Consider the following 22338-nt stretch of genomic DNA (forward strand, 5'->3'; position numbering starts at 1 on the left):
TGCCGAGTAGATGGGTTGGCAGGCCTCCATCCACGCCAGGTCACCCAGGTCCTGAACAATGAGGAGCATGTCATCGGCATATGACAGCAGAACCAACCGCAGCTCTGGCTCTTGGAACACCAACCCCGTCAACTTCCAGTGAAGGAGACGGACGAAGGGCTTGATCACCAGAGCATACAGCTGGCCTGACAGCGGACACCCCTGTACTCCCCACTGGAAGCTGATTGGCTCAGTCAGGGTCCTATTGAGCCTGACCAAACACTCCGCGGAGGCGTACAGCACCCAGCGAAAACCCACAAAACGGGGCCTGAAGCCGAAGGCCTGCACAGTGCCCAGGAGATACCTGTGGTCCACCCTGTCAAATGCCTTCTCCTAGTCCAGGGACAGGAGGGCGAAGGACAGACCATCTCTACACCCAAGTTCCAAGAGATCCTGGACCAAGTACAGATTGTTGAAGATACTGAGGCCTGGGATGGTGTAGGTCTGGTCAAGGTGGACCATGTTCTCCAACATGGACTGCAGCTGCAGCGAGATGGCTTTTGCTACAACTTTATAGTCCATGCAGAGGAGCGAGACAGGACTCCGGTTCCGAAGATCACGGAGGTCTCCCTTATTTGGCAGCAAGCAAGCATGGCTCACCTGCATGGCAGAGGAAGGACCCCACTCTCCAAGGACTCAGCCCAGACAGTGACAAGGTCTGGGCTGAGGACATCCCAGAACATGTGGTAGAACTCCATGGTCAGCCCGTCCATGCCTGGGATTTTGTTGGTGGGCAAGAGACAGAGGGCTTCCTAGAACTCAGCCAGAGTGAGAGGCAGCTCTAGCCAGTCTCGATCACCCATGTTGACTGTTGGGTGCTCAGTCCAGAGCACCTTGCAGGCACCGGTCAGATCCGGGGAGAATAAACTAGTGTAGAAGGCCCTGGCTCTTCCACGTAGCTCCTCTGAATCTGTGAGAGGGGAGCCGTCCTCTACCAAAAGGCAGGTGACATGCTTTTTAGCCCCCTCTTTTTCTCCAGGGCATAGAAGAAGTGGGAGATGCGATCCATTTCCCTAAGGAGAAGGATGCGGGAACAAAGGCACCCCGGGACCGGTGGTCCACAAGTTACTCCTAATTTAAGAAAGTGAAAAGAGTATCACACCTTCTGTGGAACCCCTCGGGGGACTTGCTGTTCCTTCAGTAATAGCTCTATTCTCAGCTTACTCTGCAAGTAACAAAAACAGAATTCCATAGAGAATCCAGCTACAAGGAGGACTGTAGCAGAGCAGTCACTGAAGATAATTTAGGATTCACATTTACCTGTAAACATGTAATGCATTAGTAAATTAATTTCCCACCAGACAAGCAAATACAGGATGAAGTATGCCATAGAGACTGAGTGATGTGTCAGATTTAACAATACATTAATTATAATTTAAAGGACTTAGGTAAACACGTTCCAGATACTAGGCTGCATTGTAGAAGTTTTGCATCACACTTCCAGCAGAAAGCTTCCCTTGTCATGGCTCCTTTGGCTGCTGGCATGGCTGTGCTCTCCAGGCTCTTGTGGATGGGGGTTAGGGGCAGGACCGTGTCACTAGCCCCCTTCATAGGGAGGGCCTCATGCACCCCCCATGATCCCTAAGTAATTAATCTTTAAAATGTGATTCTTTTACAGCTCTATTTTGGTGGTAAATAACATGTGATGTTATTCTTCACTGTTTTGCACTCAGTAGCAGCATTAGAGAATCTGGCCCTAACAGCTTATTCTACAGGTAGTTGAAAAGGGAAAGAAATAATTGAACATGACATATTCATATACATGCTCTCATATCATTATTAACTATACAGACGCTCTCCGATTCATATGGACTGCCCCTGTGTGCACCAAAGCTTTTCTCAGTAAACTATAAAACTGAAAAACAAGCATATCAATAGCAGACTCTAATCTGAAAAAGGAACTTTGTATGATTTCAGCTACCATTTTTTTCTATATAGTGTCTTATGCTACCCTCAATACTGTATTCAAGCACCTTCCAGTAGCACATAAGGTGGAATGACTAACCTCTGTCATGTGATGGCTCCTTCTCTCATCTGGGGAAAACTGTGTGAGCAGTGAAGAATGTCTGTCGCTTTGGTAGTTTTTTCTTTAGTATGTATAAACTTACACTAGAGAAGACAAGGTTAAAGATGTGTACCCTGCACTTGCAGCAGAAGGCAATGTAGTTTGTGATGTTCCTTAGCTCCTGTGGGAGTTTGTTTCAAAGTCTCCAAGAATGCCAGCCCACAAGAAAACATTCTCTCCTGCACAGAAGAGCTCATTGTGTCTGAACAGTGGATTGACACTCTCCCTGGAGATTTAGGTGGTTGTTTGGATATTCAGAGCCAGGCCATTGGCCTGAAACTTGACTTGCTATTCATTGGGAAGCCAGCAAAAGGAATGGAAGACAGGTTGGATGTGCTTTTGATAGCCACTGGTACCAAAGTGACATTTTGTACTCACTGGAGTTTCCTAAGGCACATGGCTTTAAGCATAGGTGCTTTGCCTTCCTGGAGTCCAGAAGAGAAGTGTCAAAAGCTTCAATAATTGAGGACAGGTGATTTGTACCAGGCTGACAGAACCTCCTAGCCTGCCAGAGATGTCAGAAAATGTTACCATGGGTTCTGCTGACAGTTTAGTATTAGCAAGGACCCCAGAAGCACTGAGCACTACATAAGAGTCTCAGACATATATCAGTTTTCCATTGACATTTTTCAGAATTTCCATTTCCACATTTGGCAGTTATCAATCTCATAAACAAATCTTTTCTTCTCTGCATGTGCTTCTTCAGATTCCACTGAAGACTCTGGGAATTGAGTATGCTGATCGCTTCAGAGAATCAGTGCCAAAGTGTTGGATTTGCAACAACCACTCACTTCTATGATCAGTGCACAGTGTGATACACACCTGGTTGTGAGTTCAGAGCAGGAAATAAGGATCTGGCCTTTCAGAGTCAGAAAGAGGACTTAATGAGGATTCCTTTAACAAACAGGAGGCCCCTCCCCCCATCTGGTGCAAGAGTTGTTTCGGGATCGGCTGGTGGTGGAAATTTAAAGCAGCCTTGAAGCTATTCTAACTTGCTTCTTTGGCCACCTTCCATAAACTTGTAGGCCACTGTAGTACTTTCAACTTGCCAGTTAAATCCCAAAGTCATCTCTTTTAGGAAATGAGCAAAAAGTCCAAACACAGAAACTTCAGCTTGTTCTTGGGCTGTCTTCAGCTATTCTGGGCTCCAGTAGTCTCTCTTTGTCAGTGTCTCTTGGTCTTCTCCTCTTGTTGATGCAAAGGTTATTTACCCCACCTCTTTCTGGGCAAGTGGTGGCTTCATCCTTCCCGAGAACTCAGTTATCCGTAAGCCCTTCCTGAACTTCTAAATAGCTCCTTCCTTCTTCCTACTGCAAAGTGTTGCCACATCACTTTCACAGATGACATCATGGGAGACCTGCACTCTCTCTATTATAGGTTTCTGCTCCATAAGCTGTTTGCCTCCAAATATCAGCTTCTCCTTTTCCCTCTCCCAAGGCCACTTCCTGGGTTTCCAAGAACACAGTATGGCCAACTATCACAATTTCATCAGCAGTGGTATAATTATGGTTTCTATTGGAACCAGTCGGGCAATGGTGACAGACGCTTCAGCTGTCATGAGTTTTCCAGACCTGCCCAGCAGCCCTCACTGGCTGATGTCCCACCTCCTGAGGAAGTACTGCTGATCAGAGCTGCTGTAGAGGCAGGTAGAGCTCTTCACCCTGCCTCCCTGGAACTGAGAAGTGTTTGGGAAAAGGAGAGGGAGTAGAGGTGCAGTGATATCATTTTCACAGGAAGGGTGAATGCAGGAGGGAGGGAAAATAGTCCAGTTGCTCAGGGTTTCCTCTTCTCTGCTTCTACCGATGGTTAGCAATGGAAACAAAGAGGTGAGGAGAGGACCCGAATGACTTTGTTCTCTCAGTGTAGAAAGAAAGAGCTCTTTTGACGTCGAGCGTGTGCATCTGTGCTTCAAAGGCGTTGGAATGGGGCTTTGGGAAAAACACAGGTAGGTGTATTGTTGGATTGATGTGAAAGGCTGTGCGGACCTTGAGTAAAAATTTTGGGTGTGGCCGCATGGACATGCTGTCTTTGAGAAAAATAGTAAATGGTGGACCGGACATGAGAGTGGCCAGTTCGCTTACTCTGTGCACCAACGTGATAGCCACTAGGAATGCTGTTTTAAGCGTTAAGTGGAATAAGGAGCATGTGGCCATAGGCTCAAAGGGCTGTTTTGTTTAGGTTGCCAGAACCAGATGGCGGTCCCATGGTTCTTGTGGGGGTGACACGTCAGGGTAAAGAGCTTGCAGGACCTTCAGAAACCGTTTAGTCGTGGGCTGTGCAAACAAAGTGGTGTCATCCAGTGGTATGTGGAACATTGTTATAGCTGCTAAGTGCACTCTGACCGAGGCTAATGGGAGATAAGACTGCTTCAGGTATAGTAAGTATTCCAATATTGTCGGAGTGGGGCTGTTTGCAGCGATATATTGTGCTCACAGGCCCAGTGTGTAAACCGTGTCCATTTACTGATATGTTTTTCTTGTTGCAGGAGCTCTGCTGTGCAGAACTTCCTGGACTTGTTGGGAGCACTGGAGCTCTGTGCCAGTGAACCATTGAGGTGCCACGCTTTTAGATGGAGCATCGCGAGTTGAGGGTGAAACGTGCTGATTTATGGGTGATAGAGGAGGTAAGGAACTTGTGGTAATGTGATTGGATGGTATTGTGTCATACGGAGTAACAGAGGGAACCAAAGCTGTCATGGCCAGCATGGGGCTAAGAGAATGATCTTCGCATTGTCCCTCCTTACCTTTATGATGACTCTGTTCAGGAGGGGAAATGAAGGGAATGTGTATAATAGGGGTGCATTCCATGAGAGAGTCAGAGCATCTGCTAGGGAGCATTTGCCCATGCCCGCACTGAAGCAATACATCTTGCATTTTCTGTTGGATCTGGTTGCAAACCGATCTATGCAAGGGTGGCCCCATTGGCTGAATATTTCTCCCAAGATTGTATGGTCCAGCTCCCATTCGTGCTCCTGGGGAAGGGCTCTGCTTAGCGCGTCTGCTGTTGTGTCAAGAGCCCCAGGTATACAATGCAGATAATTGCCCAGTTCCAAAAGGCTATGGCTTCTCTGCACAGGGGCTGTAACCATGCTCCGCCTTGTTAAACATGCACGCTGTGTTGTATGTGAAGACATGGACGTGTATTTCTGTTGCCTGAGGGAGCAGCTTTTGACATGCTAGGCGAACGGCCCTGAGTTCTAAGATATTTATGTGCAGGGCATGTTCTGCGGGGGACCATAGTCTTTAAACTGTTCTCCCTTCTATCTGAGTGCCCCAGCCTGTGAGCGAGGCATACGTGGTGATGACCACTAAGGGCTCTATGGATTGGAAGGGTGTGCCTGTAGTTAGATTGGACACCTCTGTCCACCATTTCAGTGATGCTTTGACTGATGGAGGCATAGTTACCCTCTTGATCAGTGAATGAATGTTTGGTCTGTACTGCATTAGGAGCCAGCTTTGGAGACACCTCAAATAGCCTTGCATTGGGAACCACAGGGTTGCAGAAAGCCATATGGGGTAACAGTTAGAGGCAGTCGAGAGCGGTGACTATAGGCATGTCCTGGAGGGATAATGCCAGATGCCCGATGTGAGTAGCTCTGTCAGGACGGAGGGAGCCTCTGGCTGTGACAGAATTGAGGTGTGCCTCAATAAATTGAATGGTCTGCGAGGGAGAAAGCATCAATCTGGGGTGGTTCACTAGGAGCCCTAAAGAGTGTAAGCAGTCTAGCACCATGTGAGTATGCCAGTGGCACTCTTGTCTGGACCTTGTTTTTACTAGGCAGTCATCCAGGTAGGGATATATAGTGATCCCTTGTCTCCTTAGGTGGGCAGTGACTGCTGCTAGGATCTTGGAAAAAACTCTCAGACCTGTAGAGAGTCCGAAGGGCAGGACCGTGTCTTGAAAATGGTGTGTACCTAAAGTAAAACAGAGAAAAAGTCTATGAGAAGGTCTGATAGAAAATAGGCATCTTGCAAGTCGAGAGAGGAAAACCAATCACCCAGCTCCAGAGCTAGGATGATTGTATTTAGGGAAACCATCTTAAACCTTTGTTTCTTTATGTAGCTATTTAGGTATCTGAGGTTCAGGATAGGTCTTCACCCACCAGACTTCTTTTGGATTAGAAAATAGTGAGAACAGAACCCTGTTCTGTAGAATTGAGATGGGACAGGTTCTATGGCTCCTATATGCAGCAGGTGATCTATCTCTTGTCATAAGATGATCTCGTGAGATGGGTCCCTAAAGAGGGACGGGGTGGGAGGGGGGAAGGGGAAGAAAGGGAATGGTGTATCCCTGGGAGATAGTTTGAAGTATCCATTTATCTAAGGTAATAAATTCCCATTGGTGGAGGAAAGGGAGTAAACAAAACTGGAAGAGATTATAAGGGTTTTGATTTGCTGGAGATGGTGATCTGGTTTTCGATCTTTCTCAAATTTGCTTATTGGATTGCCCCTGGTGGTTGGGGGTGTTGGTTTGAGACTGCCACCTCTGCTGCCTGTTCCGACCCCGCTGTTGGTAAGGGGGTTGTTCCTGTCTGTGGTACTGGAAGGGAGGCTGCTGGTATCTTGGCCTGTGGTACGGCTGTTTGGATCTCGTTGCAGGGGCCTGAATACCCAAGGATCAAAGGATGGCCCTGGAGACTTTCATGGACTGAAGAAGCAAATTGGTCTTCGAGGAGAAGAGATTGTTACTCTCAAAGGGCAGATCTTCTACAGCTCTCTGAAGTTGCCTTGGGAAAGCCGAGGAGTTGCAAGGTTGCTCTAGTGGCTGTGTCTGCTGCATCAAGCGCCGTCTGGAGCACTATCTGCAAAATTGCCTGGCCGTCAGAGACAATGGCCTTAAAGTGCCCTTTTTTACTATCTGGCAAATCATCAATAAATGAGTTCCTTTTTATATAATTGTTGTAGTCGTATTTACTGAAAAGGGCTTTATAGTTTGCCACCTTCAGTTGGAGTGTAGTAGACACATACACTCTCTTGCCAAAGGCATCTAGCCTTTTGTTCTCCTTATTGGATGGGGTTGAGCGATTTTATTGCTTGTTTCTCTGTTGTGCAGCGTCCACCACCAGAGAGTTAGGGGTGGGATGTGTGAAGAGAAACTCAGAGTCTGTGGGTGGCACAAAGTTTTTTCGATCCGCCTTTCTACTAGTAGGGGGAATTCAAGGCAGGTGTTTGCTGTAAAGTTTTTGCAGGTTGGAGAATGGCTGGATTGATAGGGAGAGCAATTTTTGAAAATGAGCTGAACTGTAGGATATTAGTAAGGTCATGAGGAGCGTTTTGTACCTCCTCCACTGGGATGTTCAGGTCTTGCACTACACGTTTAAATAAATCTTGGAAAGAGGTTACGCCCTCTGAAGTATTCCCAGTGGGAGGTAGCATCACTTCTCCCATGTCTGCTAATGATGACCTGTGAGCCAGAGACCCTGTGGCTGATCTGGGGAAGTATTGGCTCCCATCATGTCTCTGTGAGGAGATTCAGTGAAGCGTGAGAGTAGCTTCTTTATGTGTTTCATTACACACAATCTTTGTGCTGATGTAGATGTTGGTTCTACATTTGCCACTGTGGGGGGTATGCCACTGGAGGGGCCATCCACAGATATGGAGCCCACAGGGCTATCTGTGCTCTGAGGAGGTCTGGTGGCATGTAGCTGTATGTCCCCAGTGCCCCTTGAGGTTGGGGGGGGAGCCTCCAATGAGAACACTTCACATTCCTCCTCCTCTTCTTGTGAGAGGGGGGATTGCAGATCTGAGTCGTCAGAGAGTAGCGACTGAATATATCTATCTTCACTCAATATAGGAGAGTGAAGGGTTGAATCGATGCACAAGTCTTTACTCTCCCTGTAAGTGACCAGGGGAGTTTGCGATATGGAGGGCTATGCTAACTGAGAGGAGCCTGTATTTACCTCAGAGGTGAGAGGGAGAACTGTAGCCCCTAACTGTTGAGAAAAGGGGGAAGCATTCAGAGAGTGCTCTATTCCTTCACTGGGTGCCATCATGAGTGGCTGAGATACTGGTGTAGCTGTCATTGGGGTCAGCATTACCGAGCTTACTAAGGCTGGCAGAGTGGTACTTTGCCTCTATCGGCAAAGTGTTTGAAGCGCTTTCAGGCTTACTACGCTGTTCGCCCGAGGTATCTGGGCGGTCAAATGTGCTGAAGCAGCTCTTGTCTGACTAGCCAGACATTTTTCCCTCGGACTGTCTCTTAATGGGTTTCTGAGGTGAAGAACTTGCCCTACTTTTAGAGGGCTTAGAGATTTCCTTATTAGATGATTAGTTCTGCCCAGATCCTGGGTCAGAGGCATATCTTTTGTTGCTGTCAATATGGAGCAATTTTACTTTAAGCTCCTTATCTCTGTGAGACCTAGGTCTCATTTTAGCACTGTGGGGACAATCTCTGCACGAATAAGAGCTCCCTAAGCATTTGAGACAGGACTCATGTCTGTCGGAGGTGGACATCGCGCCGCTGCAGAGAGCGCAGCGTTTGAAGCCGGGAGAACTCATACTGGCTAGAGCGCTGAAGCAGCAATTCAAAACCGGACCGCTTTTTTCTTTCTTTTCCTTTTTTTTTTTTGAAAGTACCAGTAACAACTAAGCCAACGTTGAACAAGAAAGACTAAACACTAAACTAGAAACTAACTGAGAACTAACTAACTAAGCTAAGTGAGCTGAGGAGAGAGAGCGCTGCTGCGTTCTATCCGCAGCCAGGGACGATAGAAAGGAACTGAAGGGAGGCGGGGGGGGAGGAGGCGCACATGCACATAGCTAGTCAGGGAGTTTGTGCGTGCCATGCATGCGCAGCTCCTGCTGAGGCGCTGCTAGCAAAAATCCGTCCAGAGGCACTGGGACGGTCTACACCTGATGTGGAGCACCCCCAAGGACATCTCTAGAAGAAGGGCAGTTTTGAGGTCTGGAGACACAAAATGAATTGATGAAGGGGCACAGAACTGATGTGCAGATGGAAGGCAATGCGTAATTAATTGAGGGGCTGGAGACCACAGAGTTGATTGGCATTTGGGGGCTGGTGGAGACGCTGGAAGGCCTGCCCCAGCAGCACTTTAGACACATGCAGTGAGAGCTCTTGCAAGAACAGCAGCAATAGACAAGAGCCAAAAGAATGATCAAAGGATTAGAAACATGTCTTATAGTGCTAGCCTCAAAGTGCTTAATCTATTTATCTTAACAAAAAGAAGGTTAAGGGGTTACTGCAGTGAGGAAAGGCTCTGCCAATGGGGAGTTGCAGGAAAACACTGCAGTGCTGGGGAGCTAGCAGAGCTGCCCCCCACTGCCTGAGTCTTTCCTTGTTTTCCTGAAAACTGCATGTAGACAGTAAAGCATGACTGGGGGAAGTGAAAAGCTGTGTAGCGTATGTACCCACATCTCTCAGGCATGTCTTTATTAGTCTGAGCCAGGATTCATGATCACACTGCTATTTATATTCATACTATGGATATGCATATGCACACAACACTCTGTAGAAAGAAGTGTGCAGGGTAGATGCACTTTAAAGGGGCAAACAGCTTTGCTATACCTGCTCTTTTCTACTTGTGCTATAACTTTCATATTTAGGTTCAGATGCTGCAAACATACACATTCATGCGATTTCAATGAACTTATACATGGGTAATGTTACACAAGTGCATACGTGCTCCCAGGATTAGCTCCTGCTTTTGCTTCTACTAACAAATATAGCACCGTAGGCCTTTCTTTTAAACATCTTTAAGGTAACTTGTGCACTGTTTCCTCCCCCCATGAGAACCTTGTTGCTATTAGCATAGAAAACAATTGTTGTATATATAGTAGGAACCCTTGCCACTGAAAAATTACAGATCATAAAACAGATATAAAACAACATACCATAAAACAACAAAACATAGAATTAGTTAAAGAAAAAATAGAAAAATAGTGGGGTTGGAAGTCTTTTGTCAGAATAACACATAGTCCTATAGATTACATACATTTCAGAGTGATTAAATGATCCTGATTATATATAACTACTATTTAGTTCCACGATAATAGAACTTAAAGGATATGGTGTGTACATCCTCTAGTCAGTTGATATCTGGTACAGGAACATGACATGGTTCCAGAAGTAACCAAAGGAACAAAGCAACGAAGACTGCAGAATCTCATCAACATACCACTCTTCAATGCACCAGAGTACATCAGTTTTGACAAACCTGAAGCATGGACAGTGTGGACGCAGTAGTTTGCAATATTTTACATTGCAAACGAGTTTCACAAAGAAATTAGAGATATTCAGGAATCTTTTTAAATTTGTTATGGGAAAATAAGCAGAGTAAATCTTTAAATCCTTTGGCTTTACTGATGACAGTTGTAAACATTACAGGATCACAGAACATTAGGGTTGGAAGAGACCTCAGAAAGACATCTGAGGTCCAATGCCCTGCTCAATGCAGGACTAACTCTAACTAAACCATTCTAGCCAGGGCTTTGTCAAGCCTGACCTTAAAACCTCTAAGGATGGAGAGTCCACCACATCCCTAGGCAACCTATTCCAGTGCTTCACCATCCTCTTAGTTAAATAGTTTTTTCTAATATCCTACCTAGACATGCCCCTTCCCCCCCGCAACTTGTGACCATTGCTCCCCGTTCTGTCGTATGTCACCACTGAGAAGAGCCTCTTTCCATCCTCTTTAGAGCCTGTCTTCAGGTAGTTGAAGCCTGCTATCAAATCCTGCCTCATTCTTCTCTTCTGCAGATTAAATAAGCCCTGTTCCCCCAGTCTCTCCTCCTAAATCATGTGCTCCATCCCCCTAATAATTTTTGTTGCCCTCTGCTCGATTCTCTCCAATTTGTCCACAGCCTTTCTAGAGTGGGAAGTCCAAAACTGGACGCATTACTCCAGCCAGTGCCAAATAGAGGGGAATAATCACTTCCCTCAATCTGCTGGCAATGCTCCTACTAATGCAGCCCATTATGTCATTAGTCTTCTTGGCAACAAGGCACACTGTTGACTCATAGCCAGCTTCTTGTGTACTGTAATCCCAAGGTCCTTTTCTGAAGAACTGCCACTTAACCAGTTGGTCCCCAGCCTGTAGTAAGTTGATGGAATTCTTCAGACCTAAATGCAAGACTCTGCACTTGTCCTTGTTGAATCTCTTCAGATTTTTTGGCTCAACTGTCCAATTTGTCTAGGTCACACTGACCCTTTCCCTACCTTTCAGCATATCTACCTCTTCCCCCAGTTTCATCAGCAAACTTGCTGAGGGTGCAATACATCCCCTCATCCAAGGTCATTAATGAAGATGTCTATGGAGATAGCTCCTATGAAAGGGTTCTGGCTATGTTGGGATTGGTCTTGTTTTGAGCAGGGGGTTGGACTATATGACCTCCTGAGGTCTCTTCCAACCCTAATTTTCTATGATTCTACATTTGATGCACACTTTGTACTTCAGAGAAATGTGGTTTGTGAAGGAGCATGTTTCCACCAGAGAATTCAAGAAAATGGGGGAAATACTGAATGTTTATAGCAGCTCTAAGTGTACTGGCTGAAGACTGATTCTAGGATTACAAAACATGAACATTATCAGGGACATGCAGATTATTGGATTAACAGGTAAAAATCTTTCACAGCAGCTATTAGTGAGGTCAGATTTAACCTTAGCTATAAGGAAAGCAAATCAGTCTGAACAAGAAAAACAACAGAATGAAAGTCAGGACCAACCTGAAAAATAGCTTAGACGCTATTAACAGACATTTAGTGTAAAAAGTCAATATCATAAAAGCCCTGAGACAAAAAGAGAGAAAACACAGGTTAAAAAGGATAAATTGCAGACTAGATGAACAAGTTGTTGAAAAAGCTATGTCCCAAGAGATGATGCATATCCACCCAGAGACACGATCTATAGTAAATGCATGAAATATAGACATTCTGCAGGTGCTTGCCACATTAAAGCGGTTGGGGAGTTGGCTCATATTACAGAAAATTTAAGATCCATTGTTTCTGGGATCTATCATTTGTGATGACGACCTACTTAGAGCGCGAAACTAAATAGCCATGGCAAAACTATTGACTTTAAAACTTACTCAGGAGCAGACATCACAGTCATCACAGAAGGGACTTACAATCACCTTTAGTCAGGAATGCAGGAACCTTGGTAGAAGTACATGGGGGGCATTATTGCGGCCCTGCCTCCCGCTCCTTCTCTTTCCATGAGGTCTCATCTCCTGGCCAGAATGGAAGCTGGCGCCAGGCTGTGGTAAGAGCCACCCAGGGAAACCATAATGCTGTTTGGAGCCCTGGACTCTCCATCTGCCCTGAGTGGCATGCCCCAGTGTGTGGGGATACAGGCTGGGGGCTGCTTTTCAGGTTCCTTAGCCCAGTACTCTCCAAGCTGGATGCCTTGCAAGGACTCTGGCATCTCTTTGGGAGGTTTTGCTTTCATTGTGTTTATTCAAGCCATTTGTACCTCTGTTATCACAAACTCTAGTTGAGCACTCTGGATATGTAAAAGCTTTACTTCTCTCCTTGGCCAAGGAATTTTGCTGTTTGCAACTAGTCCCTCATAGATCTAACAGTTCTGTAAATTTCTATGCACATCTAAGGGAGCACGAATGGACATGAGCACAGTCTGAGAACAAGAAGTTCTATACGCGCTCTGCCACTGGGAGAATGTCATTTATGTGTAATTCTGAGGTAAAAAGACACATTGGTAACCCCAGAATGAGAACAGAACCCCAGGACTCAGCACAAGCCACCACTCTGTCATGGACCGATGCATGCTGCAAGATCCTATTAATAGTTGCCTGGACCAGTGTGTATTACCGGATAAAAAAGAAAAAAATAAATCAGTCATACACAACAAAACCAAAGGGCAATGGGTGCCACTAATCACAGACAGAGCAAAGCTCTCTTGATATTGTTAACATAGGAACCAATATCGCAACATAATATATTATCATAATATCACTAAATGCCTCAAGGAAGAAGGCATGTAAAGGATGAACAAAATATAATTTCATTGTTAGCTTTTACTTCCCCATCTTGCTGACACTGTCCCCAAAATAACTGGGATTAATGGTAGATCGGACGCAGGATCTATTAGAATTCTGTGTCTTTAAGAGCTGAATTAAGAAAAAAATTAAGAAAAAATGTCAATTAACACTGCTTCATTTGCAGGTACCACTATACTCTGAATATGATCATAAATCACATGAGTTTTCACCTTACATCAGGTCAATTGAAACAGTCAACAAATACTATAAACAGTCTTGTAAACAATTGGAGATGCACACGTAGCATCTTACTTGTGGTGTATGTAAATCCTCAGCTGCTATACACTGACACAGCTCCATTGATTTGAAAGAAATCTGCTGATTTATGACAGCTGAGATGCTGCCTGAATATTTTAGAAGATCTGGAAATTATTCATATGGGTGATAATTGTTTCCCAATAATATATTGATAATGACAGATAGATTAGGACTGAAAAAAAGGAAGTATGTTTTATGATTTTGAGTTTTTCCTAATCTCTTCATCCCAATCGAAATCTAATGTGGCATCATCTAAATCTGTTATTGAGAAGAGAGATTTTCCTGTGACCACATTTTTATTGCTGGCATTTGCCAATGCAAAACATTTTCTTTTGGTGCTGATGCTCTCAGCATGGGTCTTCAGAGGCTGTTCCTGGCTTTCCTTGCTGTTGCTGGTGATATTAAGTGACAATGAGTTTTCCAATTTTGATTCAGGAGGGGAAATGAAGGAAAAGCTGGCTAGTTTTGCTAACGTGCTGGAGCACACCTTCATTGTGCTCAGGCCACCAGGCATTTCCTCTCCTTTCCTGCTCTTCTCTGCATCTGGAGGTAACACAGCATGGTGTCTAATAGCTGAAATCTGATTGGTCACTGACTGTCCAGTTGTAGGTTCTTTGATTTCTCTTTGTAAGGTTTCACGTTGTGGCTCTTCCTTTGTTTTGTTGGCAAGGGGTCTCGTCTCCAAACTTTTGTTTCCTAAATTAGTTGTTAACTTTTTCTGATGTTTCTCAGGGGGACAACATTCTTCCTTTGGCTGCTCTTCTGCTACCGTGCTCAAAAGCCTGTTAGGCTTAACAACAGTCTCGGATTGTGAGGGAGGCAATTCCACATTACTCTTATTTTCAGAAGAATGAACAAATTTTGTCCTCTGTCTGAATGAAAATTTAGCCAGTTTAGCCACTGGAGCTCCTGAAGTCTCAATGATTTCTGGCTCATGGGAACCTGTTGCCATTGCCTCCTTCACAGTTTGGTCTTTATTTCTTTTTCTCGTGGATGTTATCTGCTTCTCAGATGCTACGAGCACATTATTCCCACTCTTTCCTATTGCACAAACATTATTCATATCATCTGAAGGAAATGGTGGGTCAGTAGCTGAATGAAAAGATAACGGAGAAGGCAGAGTGTCTGCTTTGGGGTCCTGTGTACTGGCACAAAAGCTGTCAGCTCTCTGTGTGCGCAACCTCTGCCACTTCTTAGAGACTTGCTGTGTCACTACTGAATCAGGCACAATAGCATTTGCTGAGGCAGGATCTTTAATATTTGCCTCAGAATACAGATTTTTATGTCCATTTGAGCTTTTCTCAACAATATCAGAAACGGCACCCTGTCTAAAAGCAGCAGTTAGGTTATTTGCTGGTGACTGTCCCATCCCAGTTTCACTGCTTTGTATTGAACTACTTTTTTTTTTAGAATAGGATTTGTCATTCAGTGTTTTAAAAGCCAAATTATCTTGAGGTCTCTTGAAGAGTGAAGGCTGCTGAAAACTTTCTTCAGAATCAGTGTTGTCATTCACCATGCTGTCAAACCAGGTTAGGCTGCTATCATGGCTGCTCTCATTGTGTTTACTCAAGTAATTTGTACCTCTGTTTTTACCAGCTGCCAGGCTAGCTGGAGGCTCCAGATGTGTATCAGCTTTACTTCTCCCCTCGACCAAAGAACGTCGCTGCTTGCAGTTATTCCCTTGTTGATTTGACAGTTCCATCTGGGGCATTTGCTCTGACTGCCCTAAGGAATCATCGCTTAAGGATCCATAAGTAGTATTTTTGCTTCTCTCTGCAGGCTGCAGCTGACATGGACTTTCCTTCTGTAATCTGTTGTAAAATGACAAAAAATATTTTTACAAGTAGGCAGGCTAACTTTTCATTTTTCTACCTTTTTCCGCTAAGCTACATATATAATATAAAAATAGAGAGGCTGAAAATGAATCCGTAGAATCACTATGTCCCATATACAACACTAACCTTAGTGCAGCAATGTCTGATCTCCTTTTGCTCCTGCAGCAGATTCCTGCATTAAGTAGAAGAATCTGGCCTTCTTATTCATGGTAAAGAGAACTTTTTCTCCACAAGGAGAACCACTTATGAAGTAAGGTATTATTTAGAATGAGTAAGGGTGGCTATAGTTATTAATACTAATATTATTATTCATATTTGATTCACTTGCAAATTATCTGTGTACTTTGCTCAAATAAAAAGTGAATTTTAGTATGAAAATGGAAGTGAATCCATTTGACAATGTAGTTTATATTTAGTATTATTTACTTAAGTCCTTTTCTCTGCAGGTGCATATTCTCATTCTGGATTATTCACATTGTGAGGTTACAATGTGACACACACAGTTAGATTTAGGCAAAAAGATTGTTTTAAAGAGTATTGCTTTTACTGATTATAGCTCTGCATCAAGCTATATCAACAAGTTCTAGAGGTTAACCAGAATTATAGTCTTTGGGTATGTCTAAACTACATGGCTCTGTCGATGGAGCCATGTAGATTTGTTGTTTTGGCAAAGGCAAATGAAGCCACGATTTAAATGATCGCGGCTGCATTTACATTTACATGGCTGATCAGCTGTTTGTCCGCTCAGCGCGCTAGTCTGGATGCTCCCCTGCCGACATCAAAACCCTTTGTCGGCAGCCCCGGTAAACCTCGTCCCACGAGGAATAACGGGGTTGCCGACAAAGGGCTTTGATGTCGGCAGGGGAGCGGCGCGGCAGCCGTGTAAATGTAAATGAAGCCGCGATCATTTAAATCGTGGCTTCATTTGCCTTTGCCTATGTGTCTAATCTACATGCCTCTGACGACAGAGGCATGTAGTCTAGACACAGCCTTTGATTTCAACTTCTTGAGAAATGGGTTTACAGAATCACAACTGCCTGTAACTCTTACGAGTGATACACCCGGCAGCAAAACTTCCCAGAACCATGATCTCATCAAGTCTCAAGCTAAGCAGGGTCAAACCTTAGGTGAGAGATGGGTAAGGAAAATGTAGATGCTGTGTGAAGAAGTGGTTGTTGGTGATTCAGAAAATAATTCACTTCCCTCAGAGTCCCTATGGAATCAATATGTTAAGAAGCTCTCTAATGCTGGATGAGTAGCTTTCTCTATGCTTTGTGAAACAAAATTCTCAACATTTGTGGTTATTGTTTTTGAAACAACAGTGGTGATCTGGCCAAGTATCAGTATGGTAAATTGTATTCTACCTACACTTTATTCCTTTTAAAAGGAGATACTAATCTTCTTTGCATCATGTCCTTAATCAGTATTTTTATGCACTAATAAACAACAGCCATATTCCATATCAGAAGAGACTGCGTTTCAGTGGTGAGTAAAATTATTCCTATGTACCATATATGGCACATATATCATTTGAAACAGAAGATGCTATATATATGAATATTAATTATTATGTGGTATCTCTAAGGTAGAAAGGATCGTTGGTTGCTTTTATTGCTCTTTACCTTATTTGGAATGTGACTTATTCTGTGTATTAAAGCAGAGCTTATAAATTTCCTTTGAAAATTTTTATTTTCACAGCTGCTTTTATGAATTTAATAATATTATTTTTTATCTTTTTTTAACAAAACCGGTATGTGTTTCTTATGGAATGTGCTTTCAGTTCAGGAAACAAACTTTTTTTTTAGATTATTAATGCCTCAACCTCAATATATTAGGAGTTTTCTATTATTAAGAACAGATAGACTCTCCAAAGAAAATACCAGTTAACTAAAGCTGCTGAACTGCCAGTGAGAATTGAAAACATTTTCAGTATCAAGAAAAATATACAGGCAGTCCCCAACTTACGCGGATCCGACTTACCTCGGATCCGCACTTACGAACGGGGCTTTCTCGCCCCGGAGGTCGAGGTGGCGGATTGCTGCCTGCGAGCTCCGGGGCGAGAAAGCCCCGTTCGTAAGCTGCTCCCAGTGCCCCTGGTCTGCTGGAGACCGTCTCCAGCAGACCAGGGGCACCGGGACTGAAGCCGCAGCAGCGGCGGGTTCCCGCGCTTCTGAGGCTTTGCTCTGAAAGCCTCAGAAGCGCGTGAACCCCACTGCCGCTGCGGCTCTGCTCCCCGTGTCCCTGGTCTGCTGTGGGGGGGGGGGCGCGCAGCTAGTGTGCCCCCCCCCCAGCAGACCAGGCTTTTGTTCTGGACCCTGGGGCAGAGCAGCTGGGGCGCTGCCGATTGGTCCTGCAGCGCCGCTCTGGGCACTACTGGACCAACCTGGCAGCACCCCAGCTGCTCTGCCCCAGGTCCTGATTCAGCCGCTGCTGGTCAGTTTCAGTAGTGGCTGAATCAGGACGCCTGGGGCAGAGCAGCTGGGGTACTGCTGGGTTGGTCCAGTAGCGCCAAGGAGCGAAGAGCGGTGCTACTGGAGCAACCCAGCAGCACTCCAGCTGCTCTGCCCCAGGCGTCCCCAAGTCAGCCGCTGCTGAAACTGACCAGCGCTGACTACAGGAAGCCCGAGGCAGAGTTGCTCTGCCCCAGGCTGCCTGGAATCAGCTGCTGATCAGTTTCAGCAGCAGCTGACTTGGGGACGCTTGGGGTTCTTAAGTTGAATCTACAGGCAGTCCCCGACTTACGTGGATCCGACTTACGTCGGATCCGCACTTACGAACGGGGCTTTCTCGCCCCGGAAGTCGGGGCGAGAAAGCCCCGTTCGTAAGCTGCTCCGGTGCCCCTGGTCTGCTGGAGACCGTCTCCAGCAGACCAGGGGCACCGGGCGGGTTCCCGCGCCTCTGAGGCTTTGCCAGAGCAAAGCCTCAGAGGCGCGGGGGAACCGCCGCTGCTGCCGCTTCAATCTGGGTGCCTGTGGTCTGCTGGGGACCGTCCCCAGCAGACCACAGGCACCCAGATTAAAGCGGCAGCAGCGGCGGTTGCCCGTGCCTCTGAGGCTTTGCTCTGGCAAAGCCTCAGAGGCGCGGGACCCCCCCGCGGCTGCAGCTTCAGTCCGGGAGCCTGAGGTCTGCTGGGGACCGTCCCCAGCAGACCACAGGCTCCCGGACTGAAGCCGCAGCCGCGGCGGGGTCCCTCGCCTCTGAGGCTTTGCCAGAGCAAAGCCTCAGAGGCTCTGCTCCTGGTGTTCCTGGTCTGCTGGGGAGGGGGGGGGCAGCTAGTGTGCTCCCCCCCCCCCAGCAGACCAGGCTTTTGTTTTGGACTCTGGGGCAGAGCAGCTGGGGCGCTGCCGATTGGTCCTGCAGCGCCCGCTCTGGGCACTACTGGACCAACCCGGCAGCACCCCAGCTGCTCTGCCCCAGGTCCTGATTCAGCCGCTGCTGGTCAGTTTCAGCAGCGGCTGAATCAGGACGCCTGGGGCAGAGCAGATGGGGTGCTGCTAGGTTGGTCCAGTAGCACCCAGGAGCGGCGCTACTGGAGCAACCCAGCAGCACCCCAGCTGCTCTGCCCCAGGCGTCCCCAAGTCAGCTTCTGCTGAAACTGACCAGCGCTGACTACAGGAAGGCCCAGGCAGAGTTGTTCTGCCCCGGGCTTCCTGGAATCAGCTGCTGATCAGTTTCAGCAGCAGCTGACTTGGGGACGCCTGGGGTTCTTAAGTTGATTCTGTATGTAAGTCAGAACTGGCGGTCAGTTTCAGCAGTGTCTGAATCTGGACGCCAGTTCCGACTTACATACAGATTCAACTTAAGAACAAACCTACAGTCCCTATCTTGTACGTAACCCGGGGACTGCCTGTATATGTAAGTCAGAACTGGCGGTCAGTTTCAGCAGCTTAAGAACAAACCTACAGTCCCTATCTTGTACATAACCCGGGGACTGCCTGTATCGCCCACAAAAAACTTTGATCCAGACTTATTATCCATTATCATACAGAAAGGGATCACAAGCAGCCAAACAAAATAATCATTTAAAAAACTAAAGCAAGGCTTGCTATACTTTAAGAAACAGGAATCAAAAGGTTATATAAAAGTAATCATTCACCCACAAACAGCAACTGTCTGACTTTAATGGAATTAGATTAAATTTATCTGGACATAGGAGTGATATATTTTGAGAAATCATTAAAATGCTATTTAACTCTCCAGAAATTCAACAATCATAGAATGAAAAATCATCTTGTAATGATCTCACTATGCTATTTTAAAAATCCCCTGATTTTTCAACTGCACCAAAAGGCTCTTTCCTAAGTCAGATTTCATTTTTAGAATCTCTTAAGTACAGTTACTATTGTCAACAATCCTTTTACTCTATTGGGTTCTTTCATCAATCCTCATTATCACCTGTCAAGTCTTTGGAATTCTTTATGCAGAAGATTCTGCAGCTCCAGTCGCTCCAGGATGAGTTCACATTGCATTTGATACTGCTCTGTTGGGTTTTCTGGAAATGAGGTATGCAGTGCATTTATGCCTCCAAGAAGTGCACCTCCCTGTGCCACCAGAAGAATGGAAAAATTTTGGTTAGTCAGAATCAGATTTTAACATCAAAACCAATTTTCTCCACAACCCGCCACTGGCTATTTTAGCACTGGATGAGGCAAATACTTACCCATAACTTTAATCACACAAATAATTCCACAGAAGTGTACGACTCACATGGGTAAGGTTACTTGCATGCTCACGTCAGACCCTTTGATTGGTGGTTGTTATTATTTATTTATTTATTTATTATTATTACTACTTGGATTTACACACAAAAAAGGAGCATCTATCTGAAGACTTAAGGCACAGTTTATTCTTAGGGATTTCTAGTTTATAAAAATGGGTATTAGCAAAGAAGTACTCTGAATTTCTTATAAAATTCTAAATGAGTAACTTCTATAACTGAAGAGACTGTAACTTTTAAACTTAGGTTATGTCTACCCAGGGATAAAAAAAATGAGCAGTTGGTCCATGTCAGCTGGCTCTGGCTTGTGGGGCTCAGGCTATGGGTCTGAGGAATTGCTGTGTAGCTATTCAGTCTCATGCTGGAGTCCAAGCCCTGCAGCCCTATTTGGAGGGCCCCAGCGTTCCAGAATAAGCCTGAACATCTACACAGCAATTTCGGTGCTGTATTGTGGGCCTCATGAGCTGGAGGGCTTTTATACCTGTGTAAATATACCATTAAAGAAGGTGAAGAACCCTAGTCTGATGGTTAAAACACAGAAATTAGAAGGTCTGGGTGTTAGGGCTTGTCTGCATTTGGAAAATGGACCACCAAAGCTATTTCGAACAACAACTGCAGTATAATTTAGCTATCCCATAATAACTCCCCCATGTGGGGATATGACTACAGAAAAAAATGGACTTCATTTAGAATAATTATTCTGCTTGCTGAGTGCACAAGATGGACCTGCCCTAGGGATGAGTCAGAGTTGTGTAGTAAAGGAAGCTGTTTTTTGCAGTATCCCTCCCTCATTTGTTGCAGAAGTTGGAAGGTCTGTATGAGAAAGGCAATTGTTATGATTAAGATAGTTGAATGATGCCCTGGAGAATGAGTTTCTGTCCTTTTTTGTGCCAGTTCTTATGTGATACAAGGCAAGTAATTTAAACAAAACTTTTCACAGGTGACCACTAATTGTGTGTTCCTCATTTTACGGTTGTCCAACTAGAGAGTTTGGGATTTGATTTGTAGAAGTGCTGAGCACTCACAGCTGTACCTGAAGTCACCCGGAGTTGTGCTTTGAACATATAAAGGGCCAAATGCCAAGTACTTTAAAAACTAAGTTCTTAAGTATCTTTCAATTGGTCACCCAAAACCGTAGATAGTTTTTACCTCATTCCTTCTGTGTCTCAGCTCTTAATCTATAAAATGGGGATAATGCCACTCTCTCACCTCTCAAGAGTGTTGTAAAAATAAATTAATTAATGCCTATGAAACACACAGCCAGTGAAGTGATGAGTGCCAGGGGAAAACCTAGGAGGAAATTTAAAATGTTGTATTCAGAGCAGGGTTTGAATAGTGTGCAGTACATAAGGCTCAGAGCAGGGGTGGGCAATAATTTTTTATAGGCATTTTTTGGTAAGTAATCAAGGACTGCACTTTTCCGTGGCAGGGTACGGGGCCTGGGATAGAGGTTGGGTACAGAAGGGAGCTCAGGCTAGATGACTGGGGTACAGGAAAGGGTGTGGGATCTGAGAGGCAGTTTGGGTAAAAGAGGGAGTTCTGATCTGGGCAGAGGGCTAGGGTGCAGGGTCTGGGAGGGGATACTGGTGAAGGAGAGGATCTTGACCAGTGGGAGGGTGTAGGAGGGGATGCAGAGGGATTGGGTGGTGACCTGGGGCAGGAGATTGGGCTGTATAGGGGGTGTAGGATTGGAGAGGGGCTACTCCTGGCCACCAAAGAAAACTGATTTTCAAATGTTAAAAAAGGGTCCAGGAGGACTCCCAAGCTGCGTAGCTGTTCTTTCAGGGGAAGAGTAACCCTGTCTAGAACAGGTGCCATGCCACATTCCCGAACAGATGGCCTCCTGATCCACAGGACCTCAGTCTTATCTGGGTTCAACTTCAGCTTATTTGACTTCATCCAAACCATCACCGCCTCCAGACACCAATTTAGATCAGTCACTGCCACACCTGGTTCTAATCTATGGTAAGCACCACACAGAGCCTGCACCACTTCCTGTCCCCTCCCCCTGACCTGAACCGCCTCCTGCATCCAAATTCCCCCGTGGAGCTCCCACTCTGTACCCCTTCTCCATCCCTGTCACCTGCCTGGAGCCCCCTCCTATACCCTGAACCCTTCATTTCCAGTCCCACCCTAGAGCCTGCACCTGCAGCCCTGAGCCTGCATAAGCCCCCCATTCTCCACCCCTGCCTCAGCCCAGAGCCCTCTCCCGCACTCCAAACCACTCAGTCCAGCCCCTGCTAAGAGCCCCCTCCTACACCACAAGACCCTCATTCCTGGCCCCACTCCAGAGCCTGCACTCTCTGCCCCAGCCCAGAGCCCCCTCCCAGACCACAAGTCATGCCTCAGCCAGGATCCCCCTCCCACACCTCCAAACCCCTCAGCCCCAGTCTGGAGCCTGCTCCTACACAC

General features: G+C 45.8%; 1 protein-coding gene across 1 annotated transcript in view; it reads right to left on the minus strand.

The window, feature by feature from the left end:
- Positions 1–9478: 9478 nt before the first annotated feature.
- The window catches only part of MCM9 (minichromosome maintenance 9 homologous recombination repair factor), a 69742-nt gene continuing 56882 nt past the window's right edge, over positions 9479–22338 (minus strand). The window contains exons 12-13 of the mRNA XM_075924050.2: positions 19605–19750; positions 9479–15185 (exon numbers count right to left, since the gene is read on the minus strand). Coding sequence (XP_075780165.2) covers positions 13568–15185; positions 19605–19750 — 1764 coding nt within the window. The 3' untranslated portion in view covers positions 9479–13567. The remainder of the gene's footprint in view (positions 15186–19604; positions 19751–22338) is intronic.

The sequence above is a fragment of the Pelodiscus sinensis genome, chromosome 3, assembly GCF_052426305.1.
Source record: "Pelodiscus sinensis isolate ZL-2025 chromosome 3, ASM5242630v1, whole genome shotgun sequence".
NCBI classification, from domain to species: Eukaryota; Metazoa; Chordata; order Testudines; family Trionychidae; genus Pelodiscus; species Pelodiscus sinensis.